Below are 16,519 nucleotides of genomic sequence, written 5' to 3'. Positions count from 1 at the left end.
CTGATTAAGAATATTCTAAATTTAATAAGATTCATTCAATATTTTCGCTAATATATGGAAAATAAGAATCCGTAATTCCCGGCCGGCCGATAGGCGTCTCCACCATGTCGCCTGTCGACCCTTAAGAATTTCATCCATACGGAATTCACAGAGCTGCTTAAGTTTCAAAATGACTGCCTTACTGCTCGACCGTGATTAGTCGATTCGCTTAATTCTACTGCTTACTGCTTACGTTTTTTTATGTGCCACGGCCTTTAAGCTCTAAAGCGGAGAGCACACACTTTTGCATAAGCGCATAAGCGTAAGCATAAGAATCTTGATTGGTCTATTCAATCAATCGAAATTTTTTTTGCATAAGCGCATAAGCATACGCATAAGAAATTTGATTGGTTGAATTTCTTATGCATACGTTTATAGACCAATCAAGATTCTCATGTTTACGCTTATGCGCCTATGCAAAAGTGTGTGTTTCCCGCGTAAGTCTTAGGCCGGGTCTACAATAGTGTAATAAGCTCTAAGCTTTAAGTAATTGATCAATCACAGTCGATTATTCCCCTCATTCTTGATTGTGATTGGTGAATTTCTTAAAGCTTAGGGCTTACTACACCTGTTGTAGATCCGGCCTTAAAAAATTGACTAATCAAGTATTCTCTTCATATTTGACTGCGATTGGTCAACTTCTTAAGGCTTACTAATAAAATAGTGCACACTGGTGCAATAAGTTAGAGTGAGACAAAATATACTTCTCTCATTCTAACTTATTGCATCAGTGTGCACTAGTTCATTAGTGCAGGAACAGAAAACAAGCCTCATGTGCAGAATCAGCCGGAAGTCAGCAATTCCCTAGAGTTAAGTTTCGTTAAAAAGATAGTAATTATTATTCTTTTGTCGCACGCTGAAAACAATTTCGGAACACAAAAACAATACTGTCAGTACTTTTACGCATTTTTAAGACACCCAGAGTCGATATCCTTGGCAAAAAAGCAAAAAACAGAAAAGCAGAAGCCAATCAGAACTCATGTTGACAATAAGTTTACTAGCACCGAGTTTACTATACGTATAGAAAATTTACTGCCAACGCAAGTTCTGATTGGCTTTTAGTTTTTCTGTTTTCTGCTTTTCTGTCAAGGTGTGAATCCGCCCTAAATCTGCCCTTAGGCCGAGTCTACAATAGGAGTAGTAAGCTCTAAGCCTTAAGGAATTCACCAATAACAGTCGATTATTCCCCTCATTCTTGACTGTGATTGATGAATTTCTTAAGGCCGGATCTACAATAGATGTAGTAAGCTTTAAGCCTTAAGAAATCTACCAATAACAGTCGATTATTCCCCTCATTCTTGACTGTGATTGGTAAATTTCTTAATGCTTAGAGCTTGCTACACCTATTGTAGACCTAGCCTAAGGCTTAAGCGGGGAGCACACACTTTTGCATAGGCGCATAAGCGTAAACATGAGAATCTTTTCTATTCAAAATAATATATTAGCAAAATCATTTATTGACTTGTAATCATATTATGCTAATCGATGTACAGCATTCATCTTATATGATTTTCATGTATTAACTACCTCATAATACTATTATAAATTAATGTAAAATTTAATTTCCATTACTTTTATATTTTTATATATGATGAGCAAATGTAAAATATTTCTTATCCGTGTGCATAATATATATTAAAATATAATTATTATATAAATAATTAAATAAAAATATATATAATAAATAATTTATTATATTTATAAAAAAAAATTATGTAATAAATTGTCTGTATAATATTTCACTTATTTATAAAATGTATTTTATAAATAAATGAAATATTATATATATATAATATATGTTTATATATATATATATATTTATACACACAGATTTGACAACCGTTATCTTGATTTTTTCCGATTATTGATGTTACATTGTATAACTCTCATTTCTTTCTCTCTGCTACATATAAGTATTTATGACGTGGAAGAACTTACGAGTAACGTATGATGGCTCAATGCAAGAATATTTAATTACGTAAAAAACTTGAGTTCAAATATATCAATATCAATTTTTTTATAATATATTGGAATATAGAAAATCATAGAAATATATTTTTTATATAGGCGATAAACTTAAAAATTTGATATTGAAAATATTTTAATTATTTTACAACTACACACACTATAAATATATAAATGCAAAATAATTCCGTAAATAAATTTCAAGTAATAAATCAATTGCACACATGCACACAGCTGGTATGTAGATTTTTATTAAATTTATTTTTAAATTTATTTTCTAAATTATTTTACACTTATATATAGTGTATGTAGTAAAAATATTTTCAATATATTAAAAAATTTTTAAATCGCCGAAATATATTTTTTTATCATTTTTCTATATTCCAATATATATATATATATATGTATATTATAAAAAAATTGATATTAATATATTTGAACTCTAATTTACTGGATGATATACTGAACATCCTTGCATTGATTATACATTACTCAACGTTCTTTCACGTTATAAGTATTTGGAGCAAATTATACAATAGCATCAATAATCAAAAAGAAATCAAGAATAATCAACCTATCCCTTATATAATATATATATATACATATATATACGCACATATGTGCATAAGCATATATAAAATTTACAAAAAGTAGGTACTTATTAGCCTTGCTACGCTACTGCCTTCTGCTACGGAAGGCCAGAAAGCATTTTCAGGCGGCATCTCGCGTATACCGGCACGGTAGAGGAACAAGGAGAACACGTGATTATCGGTCCTTGTCTCTCTACGGTGCGTCCGCGTGAGCAATGCAATGGTGTATGTACGTGTACAGACATGCACCACTACATAAAACCCGAGAATTGGTTTCTCGGCGTTGGCAACACTGAAATCGGAGTTTCGCGTTGTCACCGCGCGAGGTCTCCAACATCAATTCGGAGTTTGGCCGACCGACCTGTCGACCCTTAACAAAGATTGATTTAAATTTCTGTTTTCAAGAACAGCTTCTGATCGTACTCGTTTTCTAGTTCTATATTCATTATGATAAAAAAAATTTCTTATCAAAAAGTGATTGTTGCAGATAACTAATTTTGAAGTTTGGAATTTTTGATAAATTTAGAGCATCTATCCATTTTTATTTCTTAATAATTCATTTTTGGAAAATCTATTCATATTGAGAAAATGACTTATTAAATATATATTTGATATAACTTTTTAAATATAAAAATATTTTAAAACACAATATACACCTTTAATAAAAATATTTATTAAATTTTTTAGATTAAAAATATTAATATGTACTTACATGTGAAAACTACAATTGGAAATAGGAGATGCTTCTATTTTACATATCAAGCATGTTTTTGTCATCTTAGAAAATTAGGCAATGTTACTTTATAAATATGTATAAATCTGAACAAGGACTTACAGAGTACAGAGATACGATATAAACTGAGTGTTGCATATGCGCGGATAAACAAAGACAGAAAGGGAAAACTATAGTTATAAAATATTTATAATCATGTACATGCAAGAAGAGCATGGATTATTATTATTATTCCTCTTACACAGAAAATATTAGATATCACAGAAAATAATATATATATATATATATATATATATATATATATATATATATACATATATATATATATATATATATTATATATATATACTCCCAGCAAACACCAATATATAATTGTTACATTGCTATAATAAAACGGAATATAACAGGTAATATAACGTGTACGTTACATGTAACATCCATATTAATTGTAATTTCTCACTCATAGATGTAACATTTTAATATAACATATATTACATTGTAGTTATATTGTAATTATATACCAAATAGCACATTGATGTATTGATAAGTCAGTGCTATCTTGGGATATAATGACAATATAACTACAATGTAATATATGTAATATTAAAAATGTTACATCTATGAGTGGGAAATTACAACTAACATATACGTTACATGTAACATGCTTAAGTATATAACATTTATATATTGTGTTTGCTGGGTATATATATATATATTAGATTTACTAGATATCTATATTAGATATCCTGAATAGCCATTAGAAATATCCACGAATATACAGAGTAGGTTATTTTAATTCTCACTGCTTCAGCCCTTTACAAAAAAAAAGTTTTGTATAAAAGTTATAGGATTTTGACAGGAAAAAGTTTGTTACTAACTTCCCAGCAAACACAGTATATAAATGTTATATACATGAAGCATGTTACATGTAACGTATATGTTAGTTGTAATTTCCCACTCATAGATGTAGCATTTTTAATATAACATATTACATTGTAGTTATATTGTCATTATATCCCAAGATAGCACTGACTTATCAATACATCAATGTGCTATTTGGTATATAATTACAATATAACTACAATGTAATATATGTTCCCAGATAGCCACAGTAATTATTATGACATCATTTTGATGTCAAAATGCATCATTTTGACATCAAAATGATGTCATAATAATTACTCTTTGGCTATCTTACCTTTATAACTTTTTATAGTAAATGTTGCAAGGAATCGATTTATATAAAAAAATCAAAGTTCTATTTAAAAAAACAAATGACTATTAAATCTTGAAAATTGCTTTCTAGATTAAACTCAGCAAACACCGATATCCCAGCAAACACATTTTATAACTATATTATAACGGTTACATAACTCAGTGTAACAAAATATAACAAGTAATATTACAGGATTGCAACATGTAATACTCTCATTCCTTGTAATTTCCCACTCATGGAAGCAACAATGTTATATAATAGTTATACATTTAATTGTAACAATTATATAATGTAATATTATTGTGTTACATTAAGAACATAACTATAATATTTATAATTAAGATATAACATATTAAGATTACTGGTTCAATATTTATATAATTGTTATATGAATGTTACATCTAATTTTCAAATGTTTTTGAATATATATGTAATATTTATATAACAACTTAATGTATGTTATGTGTTCTTAATGTATTAATTTATATAATTGTTACAATTAAATTTATATACACATACACACACAACACACATCTCTCAACAAAAAATCGTAGTAACTCAATAATTTTGTATAAATTTTTTTGTTGAATAATATGAATATAAACATAATGACACGATGTCAACATAAAACTTATAAATTTACATTTTTTAAAACATGCAAATTTTTCAGAAAAGCTAATATATTGACATCGTGCACTATATACATATGTTTATATTACAATATATTATACAACAAAAAAATTTATTAAATTGTTGAGCAACTACAATTTTTCTTTTTGAGAGATGCGTGCTGTGTGTGCGCGTGCGTGCGTGCGTGCGTGTGTGTGTGTGTGTAAAATAATCTTTATAACAATCTTTCCTCATAATCACTTTTCAAGCTTTGAAAATAATATTATAAAAAGATTATGTATTAATAAAAGATTAAAAATATCATTTAATTGATTTTTATTAAATTTAATGCATTAATACATATATTAAACTTAATTTTTTATATTGTTTTTGAAGCTTTAAAAGTGATTATAAGATTATTATTTATATATGATATATATAGATCATTAATTTTATTTAGACATTATAACTTTATAATTTTCGTAAACGAAATAATAAAACTTAAAAATTATATATTATTTTTCTAATTATTATATGGTTATTATTAAAATCACTCAATTTTATATGTATCCTCTTATAATATACGTCCACAGAAACTTATTCTTATCATAAATGATATAATTATATATACGTATATAAACTATATAAAATATAAATAAAATTTCTGAATAAAATATATAACATATATATGTAAACTTTCTATATATATATATTATAAGAAAATAACGAAACAAAAACATATTTATGATATCACAAATAATTAAGATATATAAATGAATTTTTAAACTAAAGCAATTTAACGTGTGTTTAACGTGTGTGAGTATATTAAATGTAAATAGCACTATGTATTATAGATTTTTTTTTCTTCCCGTATTGCTCGGTGCTTTGCAAACCTGAACCATTCCGCAGCAGTTATATCGAATTCGGATTCAGTTAAACCTGAATGTACAGAGCATATAATATCTGTAAAATAAGTTAAAATTTAATTAATATACTGACACAATTTCATATACGCATGTATATGAAAGGAAAATTATATTTAATAATTAAATAGTATCTAATAAAAAAAATGTACGTTTGTGTAATCTAAAAAGAATTGAAAAAGAATTTTAAAAAGTAGTTAAATATAATTTTCAAATATTTACCACGTATATTCTTAATAAATGTTAAATTGCTTATTTTATAATTTAATCGAACGCCTTTCCAGGAACAATTTATTGCGCATTTATTGCTGATTATTCGTTCTAAAGTACGATGAACGCTATTTCGTGGAGTGGTGCCTCCAACTTTTAGGATCAATTTTTTCTGAAATTAACAATAAATTTATGTAAATAATATATAATATAGAGATAATATCATATATCAACTATACTATAAATTCAGAAAAAGAAAGTAGTTAATAATGTTTATTGAAAAATGTATAAAAACTGCATATAAAAAAGGTTATAAAAATAATTCTATATTTAAAAAAATGAGAAGTTCTACATAATACATATGAATTAATTCTCTTTACTATTTCTTTTAAAAAAATTAACGATTCTTATTCAATGGGTAATTGCATTCACTTTAATGTTCTATATAATTCAACTTATTCATTTTTCTATATGGAACCTTTTTAGTATAGAAATGATATAGATGGAAATGATATAGTAAATGGTATAGATAGATCTCTATACAGATGTAGAAATAATTGCAAATGAAAAATAACTTACAAATTGCGATGCAGCAATTTCGTTTGATATAATTAAATTTTCGAATTCTTTTATAGATTCGACTGTTTGTAGTGGCAATAAGGGCATTATCATTACCATATCATTTTCTGTCAATTCTGCATCATTACGTTGACCAGACTCCAATGTACTTAATCTTCTCGAGATACTTTTTAGCTCGAAATTGGTAGCAACGTTTGCACGTATAACTTTATCTAAACCTGCTACAATTAAAAAGAAACGTATAGCGTGCACATATATATAATATATATATATATGTATATATATTTCTGTATATTTTTATAATTGCAAACATCATCCATATAATTGACACACACGCACAGTGTTAGTATTAAATATTAAGTATATTAGAGTATTAAATATATGAGTATTAAATATTTAATAAATTCTTAAAATATTGTACATATAATACGTTGCAGATATAATTTGTCATAACTTACTTTCTATCCGTTCTAGAATTTTATAAATATCTTGTATTTCTGGAAGTTCTAAGATAGGAATACTCTCAATATCCATTATACCAGAGGGTGATGCGGACTTATCAGAATATGTAATTTTTTTTGTTTTTTTATTAGAACTGCATTTGTTGTTATCTACAGATTACAATTGTTGGTTATTTAATATTTACATTTTATTATATTCATAGAAATTGTAAGATATATAAACTTACTTGTGCGTGATACTGAAATTTCATTATCAGTATTTTTGGAAACAAAACAATTTGAATTTTTATCAGTACTGGAAGTATTGATAGATTGGCAACAATTATCTTTTTGCTGAGAATTGTATTCAGGAATAGAATTAAAAACAGATCGATTAATATCTGCAAACAAAATAAAATAATAAGAAAATAACAAACAAAAATAAATAAGCATCTCAAATATTCAGCAATTATATAAAAAAATTTAATTCAAAGTAAATGTTAAAATTTACTCTGTTTCAAGTGTTTAACCGATTTGTTTTTTTCGTTATCGTAATTTTCTTCATCATCATCACACGCGTTTCTTTCTTCATCATTCGAATCGTCAGTATAATCATTTTCATCGTTCTCAGAAAAATAATATTCATTTTTCTTTAATTTTCTTTGTCCTCGGCCACATTTTTCTTCATCAGTCGTACCATACTGAGCATCTGCAGCTGATTTGCGGGCAGATGCAAGTGACGCTACCCAAATAATAATAATAATAAATACATATGTACATATAAATATAATAACAATAACAATAACATCCGTAATAATATGCATATAGTAATCATAATAAATTAATTTTTGACACAAAATATAAATAAAATATGCATTTACACGTTAAAAAAATTAAAATAATGAAAATATAATTAAAATAGTGTTCATAAAATTATTACTTACAACAATATTTTATCACCGTTATATCAAATCTTGACCATAATTTTTTATCCGGTTCATCTCGATTTTTAATAAGCGAACTGATATTCTTTGTGTTAGGCCACCAACAAATAAAGCCATCATTATTTCGTTGAATCCAATTTGTTGGAATCTCTGAGAAAGATTCATCAGCTAAAAATTGTACAATTGCGTACAATTTTGTTTCGGACATTTTCTCTGAAAAAAATATATATGCAGAATACAGAGTGTCTTATAATTCGCACACCACCCGTAATGTTCAGGTAGAACGATGGGTATCGAGGATGTGTGTGAGTTTGACACTATAGATTCTATACTAATATATGTGTGTATGTATATATGTACATAGCTATTATTCTTTGTAGAATATAAAGTTTGTTATAAAACGAAAGTATTGTCCGTGAAAAAAGGCGTGGTACAAAATAATCTTAATTATAGGTAATATCAAAGTATTTATTTAATATTTTAAACAACTTAAAGCTAAAACCAACCATACATAGCAATATATGAAAATCAAAATAGTCATAAAAAACCTGCAGTATTATCTCATCATTCTTTAAAAAAAAACACTAAAGTATTTAATCTTGGTAATGATAAAGCTGTTAAAAAGAACATAAAATTACTGCAAGATGAGAATAATTCTTTAAAAGAAAAAATCAAAATAAGAATAATTAGGTACATGCATGCAAAAGTGGAATTATAACAAATGTGTTTTGCAACTCAAGATGTTTTAATTTCAAACATTTTGTTTTTATGTTTGTTGCCGGCAATTTTTCTATGTTAAAAGGACTTGTTTCCAAAAAAGTTTGTATACCCAGTAGTTCTTTAGAATCACATGGAGTGTTAAAAAATAGTTCGGTATATAAAATTCGCTTTACATTTATGTATGGAACATCATTACTATCTAAAATTACTTCTAAAATAAATGCCAAAGAATTATCGTTCAACAAACAACAGTTTTCATTTTCTTTTGTAAAAATATTGAAGCCATTGAACTCTAAATGAGATATATCATTAGTGTTTTGAATTGTCTTTTTAAAATAAATAATAGGATATGACTTTAAATATGATTTTTCTACTGGAAGTTGATTTAATTCGAAAATTCGATTAGAATATTCCTCTAATGGTTTGCCACAATTTTTTATTCGCTTTTTAATTTTTTGCATGTGATTCTCAAATTTAAAACAACTAAAAGCATCTAAACATCCCAAAGTTTTGACATCATTTGCAAGATGTTCTAAATTATGAATATTATGTGAAAGATATTCCAGTCCAAAAGCATTTCTATAGTTTGAAATAAACCAGGTTATCAAGGAATGTGCGAAATCGTTAAGAACTAAACATTTTTTTGGATCTGCAAATATACGAATAGCTATACTTAGTGATAAAAAATGATTATAATAGTCTTTAGACAAAAATGGCTTTAACAAAACTAAACCCAAATAAAGTAAAAAAAGGCGAACTTCCGTAGCTTTCCAACTATCAATACATATTAAACTTTTTGGCATTCTCGCAAATTCTTTAGTTATAAATTTTCTTGTGTCAAGTAGATGTTTATTAATAGAATCAATTGCAACTTTGGATAATCTTACACCTTTCTTACCCCTGACATAAAATTGTAATAAACGCCTCGATCCTAAACAAACAAGGTGCATGTAATCTAAAGGAATTTGTGAAATCATATCTATAGGGAGATTTTCTAAAATTGAATCACCTATATGATGCTCCTCTTGACTACGAGTACGAAATGATTCATTTGTTCTTAGTGTGCAATTAATTTCCGGAAAGACAACTCGATTACATACAAAATCACCTTCTTGAAAACATTTTGAACATGAAAAATAACCTGTGTGACCTTTGGTACATGTGATTAATGATTTTGCAGGAGCATCGCATAAAATTGCATTCAATATGATTTTACAATAGAAATTATTATCTAATAATATACCATCTCGAAAAACAATTTGTGCTTCATTAACAAAAGGATGAAGAAAATCATTTACATTATTCGGTTTGGACATTCCGTGAAATACCCCAACTGCAAAAGGCTCGGTATAAAGATCTTTAATTTCAATTGATGCGAGAATAGGCCAAAACTGGCTACTTGAACTTTTACTTAAAGGTAGACCATCGATATTAATATTTATTTTTATTTCACGAGGCATAATTTTACAATATTTTGATATAGAGTATTTTATTCCCGAAGCTAATCCAAAATGAATGTATCTTCCACCACTAACAGCAGATATATTTTGAAAAGTATTACGTGGTGTTTTCATTAAAGTTCTACACGTTTCAGGTAAATCATTATGACCATGTTTCCGCAAAATAAAAAGAAGTTTATCTACAGTACCTTGAGGAATACAATGCTTTGAAACTAAGATTTGCAAATCTTCTTGTAAACTTAAGTTTTGTACATTTTGTACCGAGATTTCATTATTAAAATCAATTGATTTGGAAGAAAAATTAGACAATGAAGAACTATCTTGATCTGATGCAATAGGAATGTCAAAACTATTAGATGCTGAAAAACTATTATTCATTGATGGATTAAGGATATTATTGGATGCATCAAAAATGTTATCACTGAGAAGAGTATTAGTTTCATTTGAAAATGTATTCTCTGAGTTAGAATTACAGGCCATTTCTATATTAGCAGAATTAATTTTAAAATGTTTTTTGGAAACATTTGATGTTGTAGTTGTAATTTTATGTAATTGTGACATATGACATGAAATCAATTGATTTTTACGTCTTTTTGATAAATGGTGATATGTTTTTGGCATGTTGATAATTTTGATCGATTATTTAAATTAGAACAAATTTATAAAATTAAGTTATAGTAGTTAGAAAAAAATAATAAAATATTTGAATATTAATAAATCTTAGTTAACTATATAAGATACAAAATCATATGCAAATATTAATAAAATACAAGTAAACTTTACATACAAATAATCAAATTAATCTGAAACAAAATGCGAATAGATAATATGGCAATAAGCATATTAAAAATTAAATAAAATATGCGATATATATATAAACTGTATATGCAAAATATCTTAAAGAGCAGTTTTAAAAAATTAATACACTTATTGACAATGACTTATTGTAAAATATATGATAAAATATATGAAAACCATAAAAATTGATGCTTCGATGACACTTCACAAATGTCTAATGATGAATAAAATATTATTTACTGATTGAATCTATTAAGTATATATAATATTAATAAAGAACATAATATGCAAATAATAATTATGAAATAAAACATATATACAATATATATATATATATATATATATATATATATATATATATATATATAGCGTACAGATTACAATATTTTTTATGGCTATATCGCTATATAACCTAAAAAATTTTGCAATATTAATAATTGTGTTGTTTAATAATATTTACACTTTCCGGCTTCTTCAATATATAAATCCAGCATTCCACAGCTCATCCACAATAATTGTGTACTTACGATAAACGAATTACGATCAAATAGCAATAGCTCAGTGTCTCTCGAGATGTGGCGATCAAATCTTTCAATGGAGAGAGTTTTAATCTCTGTAAGAAAAAGCATATTAGAGGAATGACGAACATCGCAGTTATATAAAATATATAACAGTCTTATAATAAGTACTTTAAATATACTTACAGTCTTTGGTTTATGTAAAGAAAGTGAATCTTTTGCAACACGAAGGCACAGCACAATATTTTTTGCCGGCTTTCCCGCCAACAATAATTCAACCATAAATCATATTTTATTAGAGAGGCGATCACGTATTACTGCGACACCAGCGCTACTTTAATATTGGTTTTTCATTGTCACCACATTATGCATTTAGCACGCGGGAAAAGACCGTGTGTATACAAAAACCGCGAAATTTAGCAGCATTGCACAAAACACGCAAATGAAGAAACATATAACTATTCTTCGTACACATTATATAACAACACAGTAAACGAGTTATATATTTTATATAATAAATATTATGTAACAGCTGTTATCTTAATTTTTTATTCTAATGTTATATAACTGTTATAATAGGTATTTACTAATATATTATATAGCAACGGCAAACAGATGATATATAAATTTATGTAATAAATATATAACAGCTGTTATATTAATTTTTTGTTTCAATGTTATATAACTGTTATAATATATGCGTTTGCTAGTATGTTATATAGCAATAATAAATAGATAATACATAACAATTATATAATAAAAATATAACGCTGTTATTTTAATTTTTGACTCCAATGTTATATAACTGTTATAATATGTGTTTGCTGGGATATAACTGTTACATTGCTATCATAAAATGGAATGTAACAGGTAATATAACGTGTGTGTTACACGTAACATCCATGTTAGTTGTAATTTCCCACTCATAGATGTAACATTTTTAATATAACCCAGATAGCCACAGTAATTATTATGACATCATTTTGATGTCAAAATGATGCGTTTTGACATCAAAATGATGTCATAATAATTACTGTGGCTATCTGGGTTATATTAAAAATGTTACATCTATGAGTGGGAAATTACAACTAACATGGATGTTACGTGTAACACACACGTTATATTACCTGTTACATTCCATTTTATGATAGCAATGTAACAGTTATATATCGGTGTTTGCTGAGTTTAATCTAGAAAGCAATTTTCAAGATTTAATAGTCATTTGTTTTTTTAAATAGAACTTTGATTTTTTTATATAAATCGATTCCTTGCAACATTTACTATAAAAAGTTATAAAGGTAAGATAGCCAAAGAGTGAATAGTTTACGAATTAACATAATTTCGTATAAACTATATATATCCCAGCAAACACAATATATAAATGTTATATACTTAAGCATGTTACATGTAACGTATATGTTAGTTGTAATTTCCCACTCATAGATGTAACATTTTTAATATTACATATATTACATTGTAGTTATATTGTCATTATATCCCAATATAGCACTGACTTATCAATACATCAATGTGCTATTTGGTATATAATTACAATATAACTACAATGTAATATATGTTATATTAAAATGTTACATCTATGAGTGGGAAATTACAACTAACATGGATGTTACATGTAACGTACACGTTATATTACCTATTATATTCCGTTTTATTATAGCAATGTAACAATTATATATCGGTGTTTGCTGGGATATATCTTATAAAATATTCATTTTTTGGTCTTACCTTATAGAGGAATCAGTTAGTGTAAAAAAATACATAATTCTTTATAGATAAAGTATGTAATTTGCAACTAACAATTATACATATATGACTTCTTCTAGGATAAGATTAGCTGGTGTGCCTTGCAGTAGCTCACTCCTCTCCCAGATAAACAGGTATGCTGAACATAGTATGCAAACATTTCATGTATACTTTATAATGCAATTAGAACAATATAAAATTACGAATTATTTTAATAATTTTAATTGTGCATTATATATGTCATATTGTTAACATATATTTTGTATATTTTATAAAATAGCAATATGTTTTACTATACTATAAATGCATAACTGTAATTATTATATTTCTGACAAAATAAGCAGCATATTTTCGCAACTTTCACAGCATTAGAAGATCCTTTCACTTGCTGATAATACTCATGTCATATGAGGATGCATCTGTTAATGTTTATGCAAGCATTTTCAATTTTAAAATGTTATGCAGACAATCTGCTGATATACGTCTATCTGGGCTAATAAACATAGATATATGTGATAATATGTGGATATTCATTAGATTAAAAGAGTTATCATGGATTTTTATAGCTCTTTGATAGACATGGATGTACAATGGATATGGATATCCAATAATGGATATGGATATCCTTGATAGATTTTCACTGGATATGAACATGTGGACATTCATTGGATATTCTTAATAGATTTTCGGTGGATATAAATATTTGAATATTATGTGGATATCCTTAGTAAAGAAGTGGACATAGATATTTATATGATATTCAGTGAACATAGATAATATGGGAATATCACCGAGATATCTTTTGTAGATTTTTTTCAGTAGCATGGATATGTGAATATATTATATACAGGGTGTCTGAGACCATCCATACATGCTGAATATTTTGAAAACTGAGCGCGATAGATAAACATGTTTTAAACAAAAGTTGTAAGGCTTTAACAAATACATGAAATAGTTATACATATATTTGACCTTGACAGCAGTTATGAAGAAAGTCTCTAGGTCAACTTTAAAATCTTAAACGGAAATTCCCATTTTTTATCATCTACCAATTAATTGGAACAACTTTTGTCTAAAACATTTTTTTTTAATGTTTTCTTTTTTTGAACCATTTTATCCTTATAACTTGTTATGCAAAATATTATAAGGAATCAAATTGTATAAAAAATGATTATATTTATAAAATTTAAGGTAACATTTTTGTAAAAAAATTGTAAAAAATTTTTTTTACAGATTGATGGCATTGATTTCTTTTTGTAAAAAAATTTTTTTTAATTTTTTTATTGTATGTGTATTTTTTATTGTATATATAAATTTTTCGATTTGATTATAACTCTTTAAAGAAGGCTCAAACGTAATTCTGTTATTTTTTATTTGCGACTTATTTTGATTTTGTCAATTTATTCTCCAAAGGAGGGTGAATTAATAATGCACCCTGTATATTAAAAATGTAATAATTATATGTCTTCTCGTTTTGAATTCTAATTGTACATAAGATATTCGAGCACAATTCCAACACTAGGAATTCAGATATTAAACTGTTCAGAAAGAGTAGATAAATAATATATATAAATTGCATCATAGTGTGTTCACGGAGAGAACGACCGAACGAAATGCGCACTTATATAATATTTTATTCCATATAATTGTTAATAACTTTTTTTTAATAAACAACGAATGATGATTAAAATCTTTCAAATGTTACTCTGGGCCATGATATTGGCAATGTATTTCAAAGTTATCCAGACAATACACATGTCCCTAAAAGACATCTAGAAAACGACTTAAAGATCTTATTATTCTTTAAACATTTTTAAGATGTCTTTTCACATTTTTGCGCTATCTAGATTATTAACTGATTCCCTTAAACGTTATATTTAAAAATATAAATATAACGATTAAAGAGTCGTTTGTTTAGCAATATATATATATACATCAATTCCTATAAAATTCTTATTATAAGGATATTAATTACAAATTATGACAATTTCACTGCGTTACATTGACTTATAACAGTTTAAATATTTCTTCATTTCGTTATATTAATTATTTTGTCTCAACGACCTTATTGTGTACAACAAAACTTATATTCCAATATTGTAGTTTAGATATTTATAATTATTACTATTAATAAAATTTCCAACATGCATTGACGGATGTATATAATAAAAAAAGTTATAAAAGTCATTTAATGTATACAGTATACTAACAATAAGTTCGTATTATTTCTTCGAATTTTACATACATACACACATTTTATACACACACACAATATATATATATATATATATATATATATATAAACCATTAAATTGATCAAAAGCTGCTGCATTAAAAATACACGATGTACACACATTACACCCATTCAAAAATCTATACTTAAAATAATCAATATATATTTTAATAATTATTATTTATAATAATTGTTCATAGAATTTGGTAAAAGATGTTAAATAATGTTAAATAAGACCGATACATTTAAAAGTCACATATATTTCTAATTATCTTCAATATCACAGTATTTGTTGAAACATACTAAATCGGGTACTTTCGAATGTGACAGCCAATACAAATGGATGAAAATGGCAAGCAAAATATGTTTTTTTTTTTTAATAAACATGTTTTACGACAGATCTTTGCATAATTCGCAAGATACGGGTAAAGCGATGCCAACAACATCTCTTTCACGCATAGGCACAATTTCTGTCTTCTTCTAACTACAATGTTTTGTAAGTTTATTTTCCTTTCTCTTTGTATTGACGTTTTTTACTATGTAAAAATATATAGAATTTGCTACCAACGGTATAGCCCCGCAGTTGTACATACACTTGTGTTTTACGATATACATATATGTATATCATACAATTATTATTATATATCATACAATTTCATATATACTATATATTTTTTTATATACATAACTCACATTATATGCTAATATTTCAAGAATTAAATGTAAAAACACGTTACAAAATGTGAAAAGGAAATGGATCGTTCAAATTTTATTTTTT

The 16,519-nt window shown here is 26.3% G+C and overlaps 2 protein-coding genes and 1 long non-coding RNA gene across 5 annotated transcripts; 1 reads left to right on the top strand and 2 right to left on the bottom strand.

Moving 5' to 3' along the window:
• Window positions 1–5,877: 5,877 nt before the first annotated feature.
• LOC114929588 (uncharacterized) lies at window positions 5,878–12,183 on the bottom strand. Of its 3 annotated transcripts, none has more exons than XM_029301165.2 (9): window positions 11,931–12,183; window positions 11,687–11,839; window positions 8,249–8,461; window positions 7,816–8,046; window positions 7,553–7,705; window positions 7,323–7,475; window positions 6,961–7,085; window positions 6,298–6,457; window positions 5,878–6,115 (listed from the first exon to the last, which is right to left on the bottom strand). In XM_029301165.2, exons 3-9 carry the CDS (start codon window positions 8,454–8,456, stop codon window positions 5,994–5,996), a joined length of 1,152 nt encoding a protein of 383 aa, XP_029156998.2. In that variant the 5' UTR covers window positions 8,457–8,461; window positions 11,687–11,839; window positions 11,931–12,183; the 3' UTR covers window positions 5,878–5,993. The 3 variants fall into 3 exon arrangements, with proteins under 3 accessions (XP_029156998.2, XP_029156995.2, XP_029156997.2); XM_029301162.2 differs by having other exon boundaries at window positions 5,880–6,115; window positions 6,865–7,085; window positions 11,931–12,182; XM_029301164.2 differs by having other exon boundaries at window positions 5,880–6,115; window positions 6,865–7,085; window positions 11,754–11,839; window positions 11,931–12,182.
• LOC146720670 (uncharacterized) lies at window positions 8,452–11,325 on the bottom strand. The gene has a single exon (XM_085488147.1). It carries the CDS (start codon window positions 11,047–11,049, stop codon window positions 8,935–8,937), a length of 2,115 nt encoding a protein of 704 aa, XP_085344273.1. The 5' UTR covers window positions 11,050–11,325; the 3' UTR covers window positions 8,452–8,934.
• A 671-nt stretch (window positions 12,184–12,854) lies between the features above and the next one.
• On the top strand, window positions 12,855–14,633 carry LOC114936036 (uncharacterized). Its single transcript, XR_014925978.1, has 2 exons — window positions 12,855–13,505; window positions 13,589–14,633. It is a non-coding gene; the product is annotated as an uncharacterized LOC114936036 (long non-coding RNA).
• Window positions 14,634–16,519: the final 1,886 nt, after the last annotated feature.

Source organism: Nylanderia fulva, unplaced genomic scaffold (genome assembly GCF_048542155.1).
Source record: "Nylanderia fulva isolate GAGA-0341 unplaced genomic scaffold, ASM4854215v1 Scaffold64, whole genome shotgun sequence".
NCBI classification, from domain to species: Eukaryota; Metazoa; Arthropoda; class Insecta; order Hymenoptera; family Formicidae; genus Nylanderia; species Nylanderia fulva.
The sequence above is the reverse complement of the archived record's forward strand: the minus strand, read 5'-3'. Positions and strand labels throughout refer to the sequence as shown.

Excerpts from the sequence above, each read along its gene's own strand:
- LOC146720670 (XM_085488147.1), bottom strand. The coding sequence starts at position 11,049 with ATGCCAAAAACATATCACCATTTATCAAAAAGACGTAAAAATCAATTG.
- LOC114929588 (XM_029301162.2), bottom strand. The coding sequence starts at position 8,456 with ATGTCCGAAACAAAATTGTACGCAATTGTACAATTTTTAGCTGATGAA. Across the intron at positions 7,706-7,815 it reads GGTTAAACACTTGAAACAGA|ATATTAATCGATCTGTTTTT; the intron begins GTAAATTTTAAC and ends TTTTGTTTGCAG. Across the intron at positions 7,086-7,322 it reads AATTCTAGAACGGATAGAAA|CAGGTTTAGATAAAGTTATA; the intron begins GTAAGTTATGAC and ends TTTTAATTGTAG.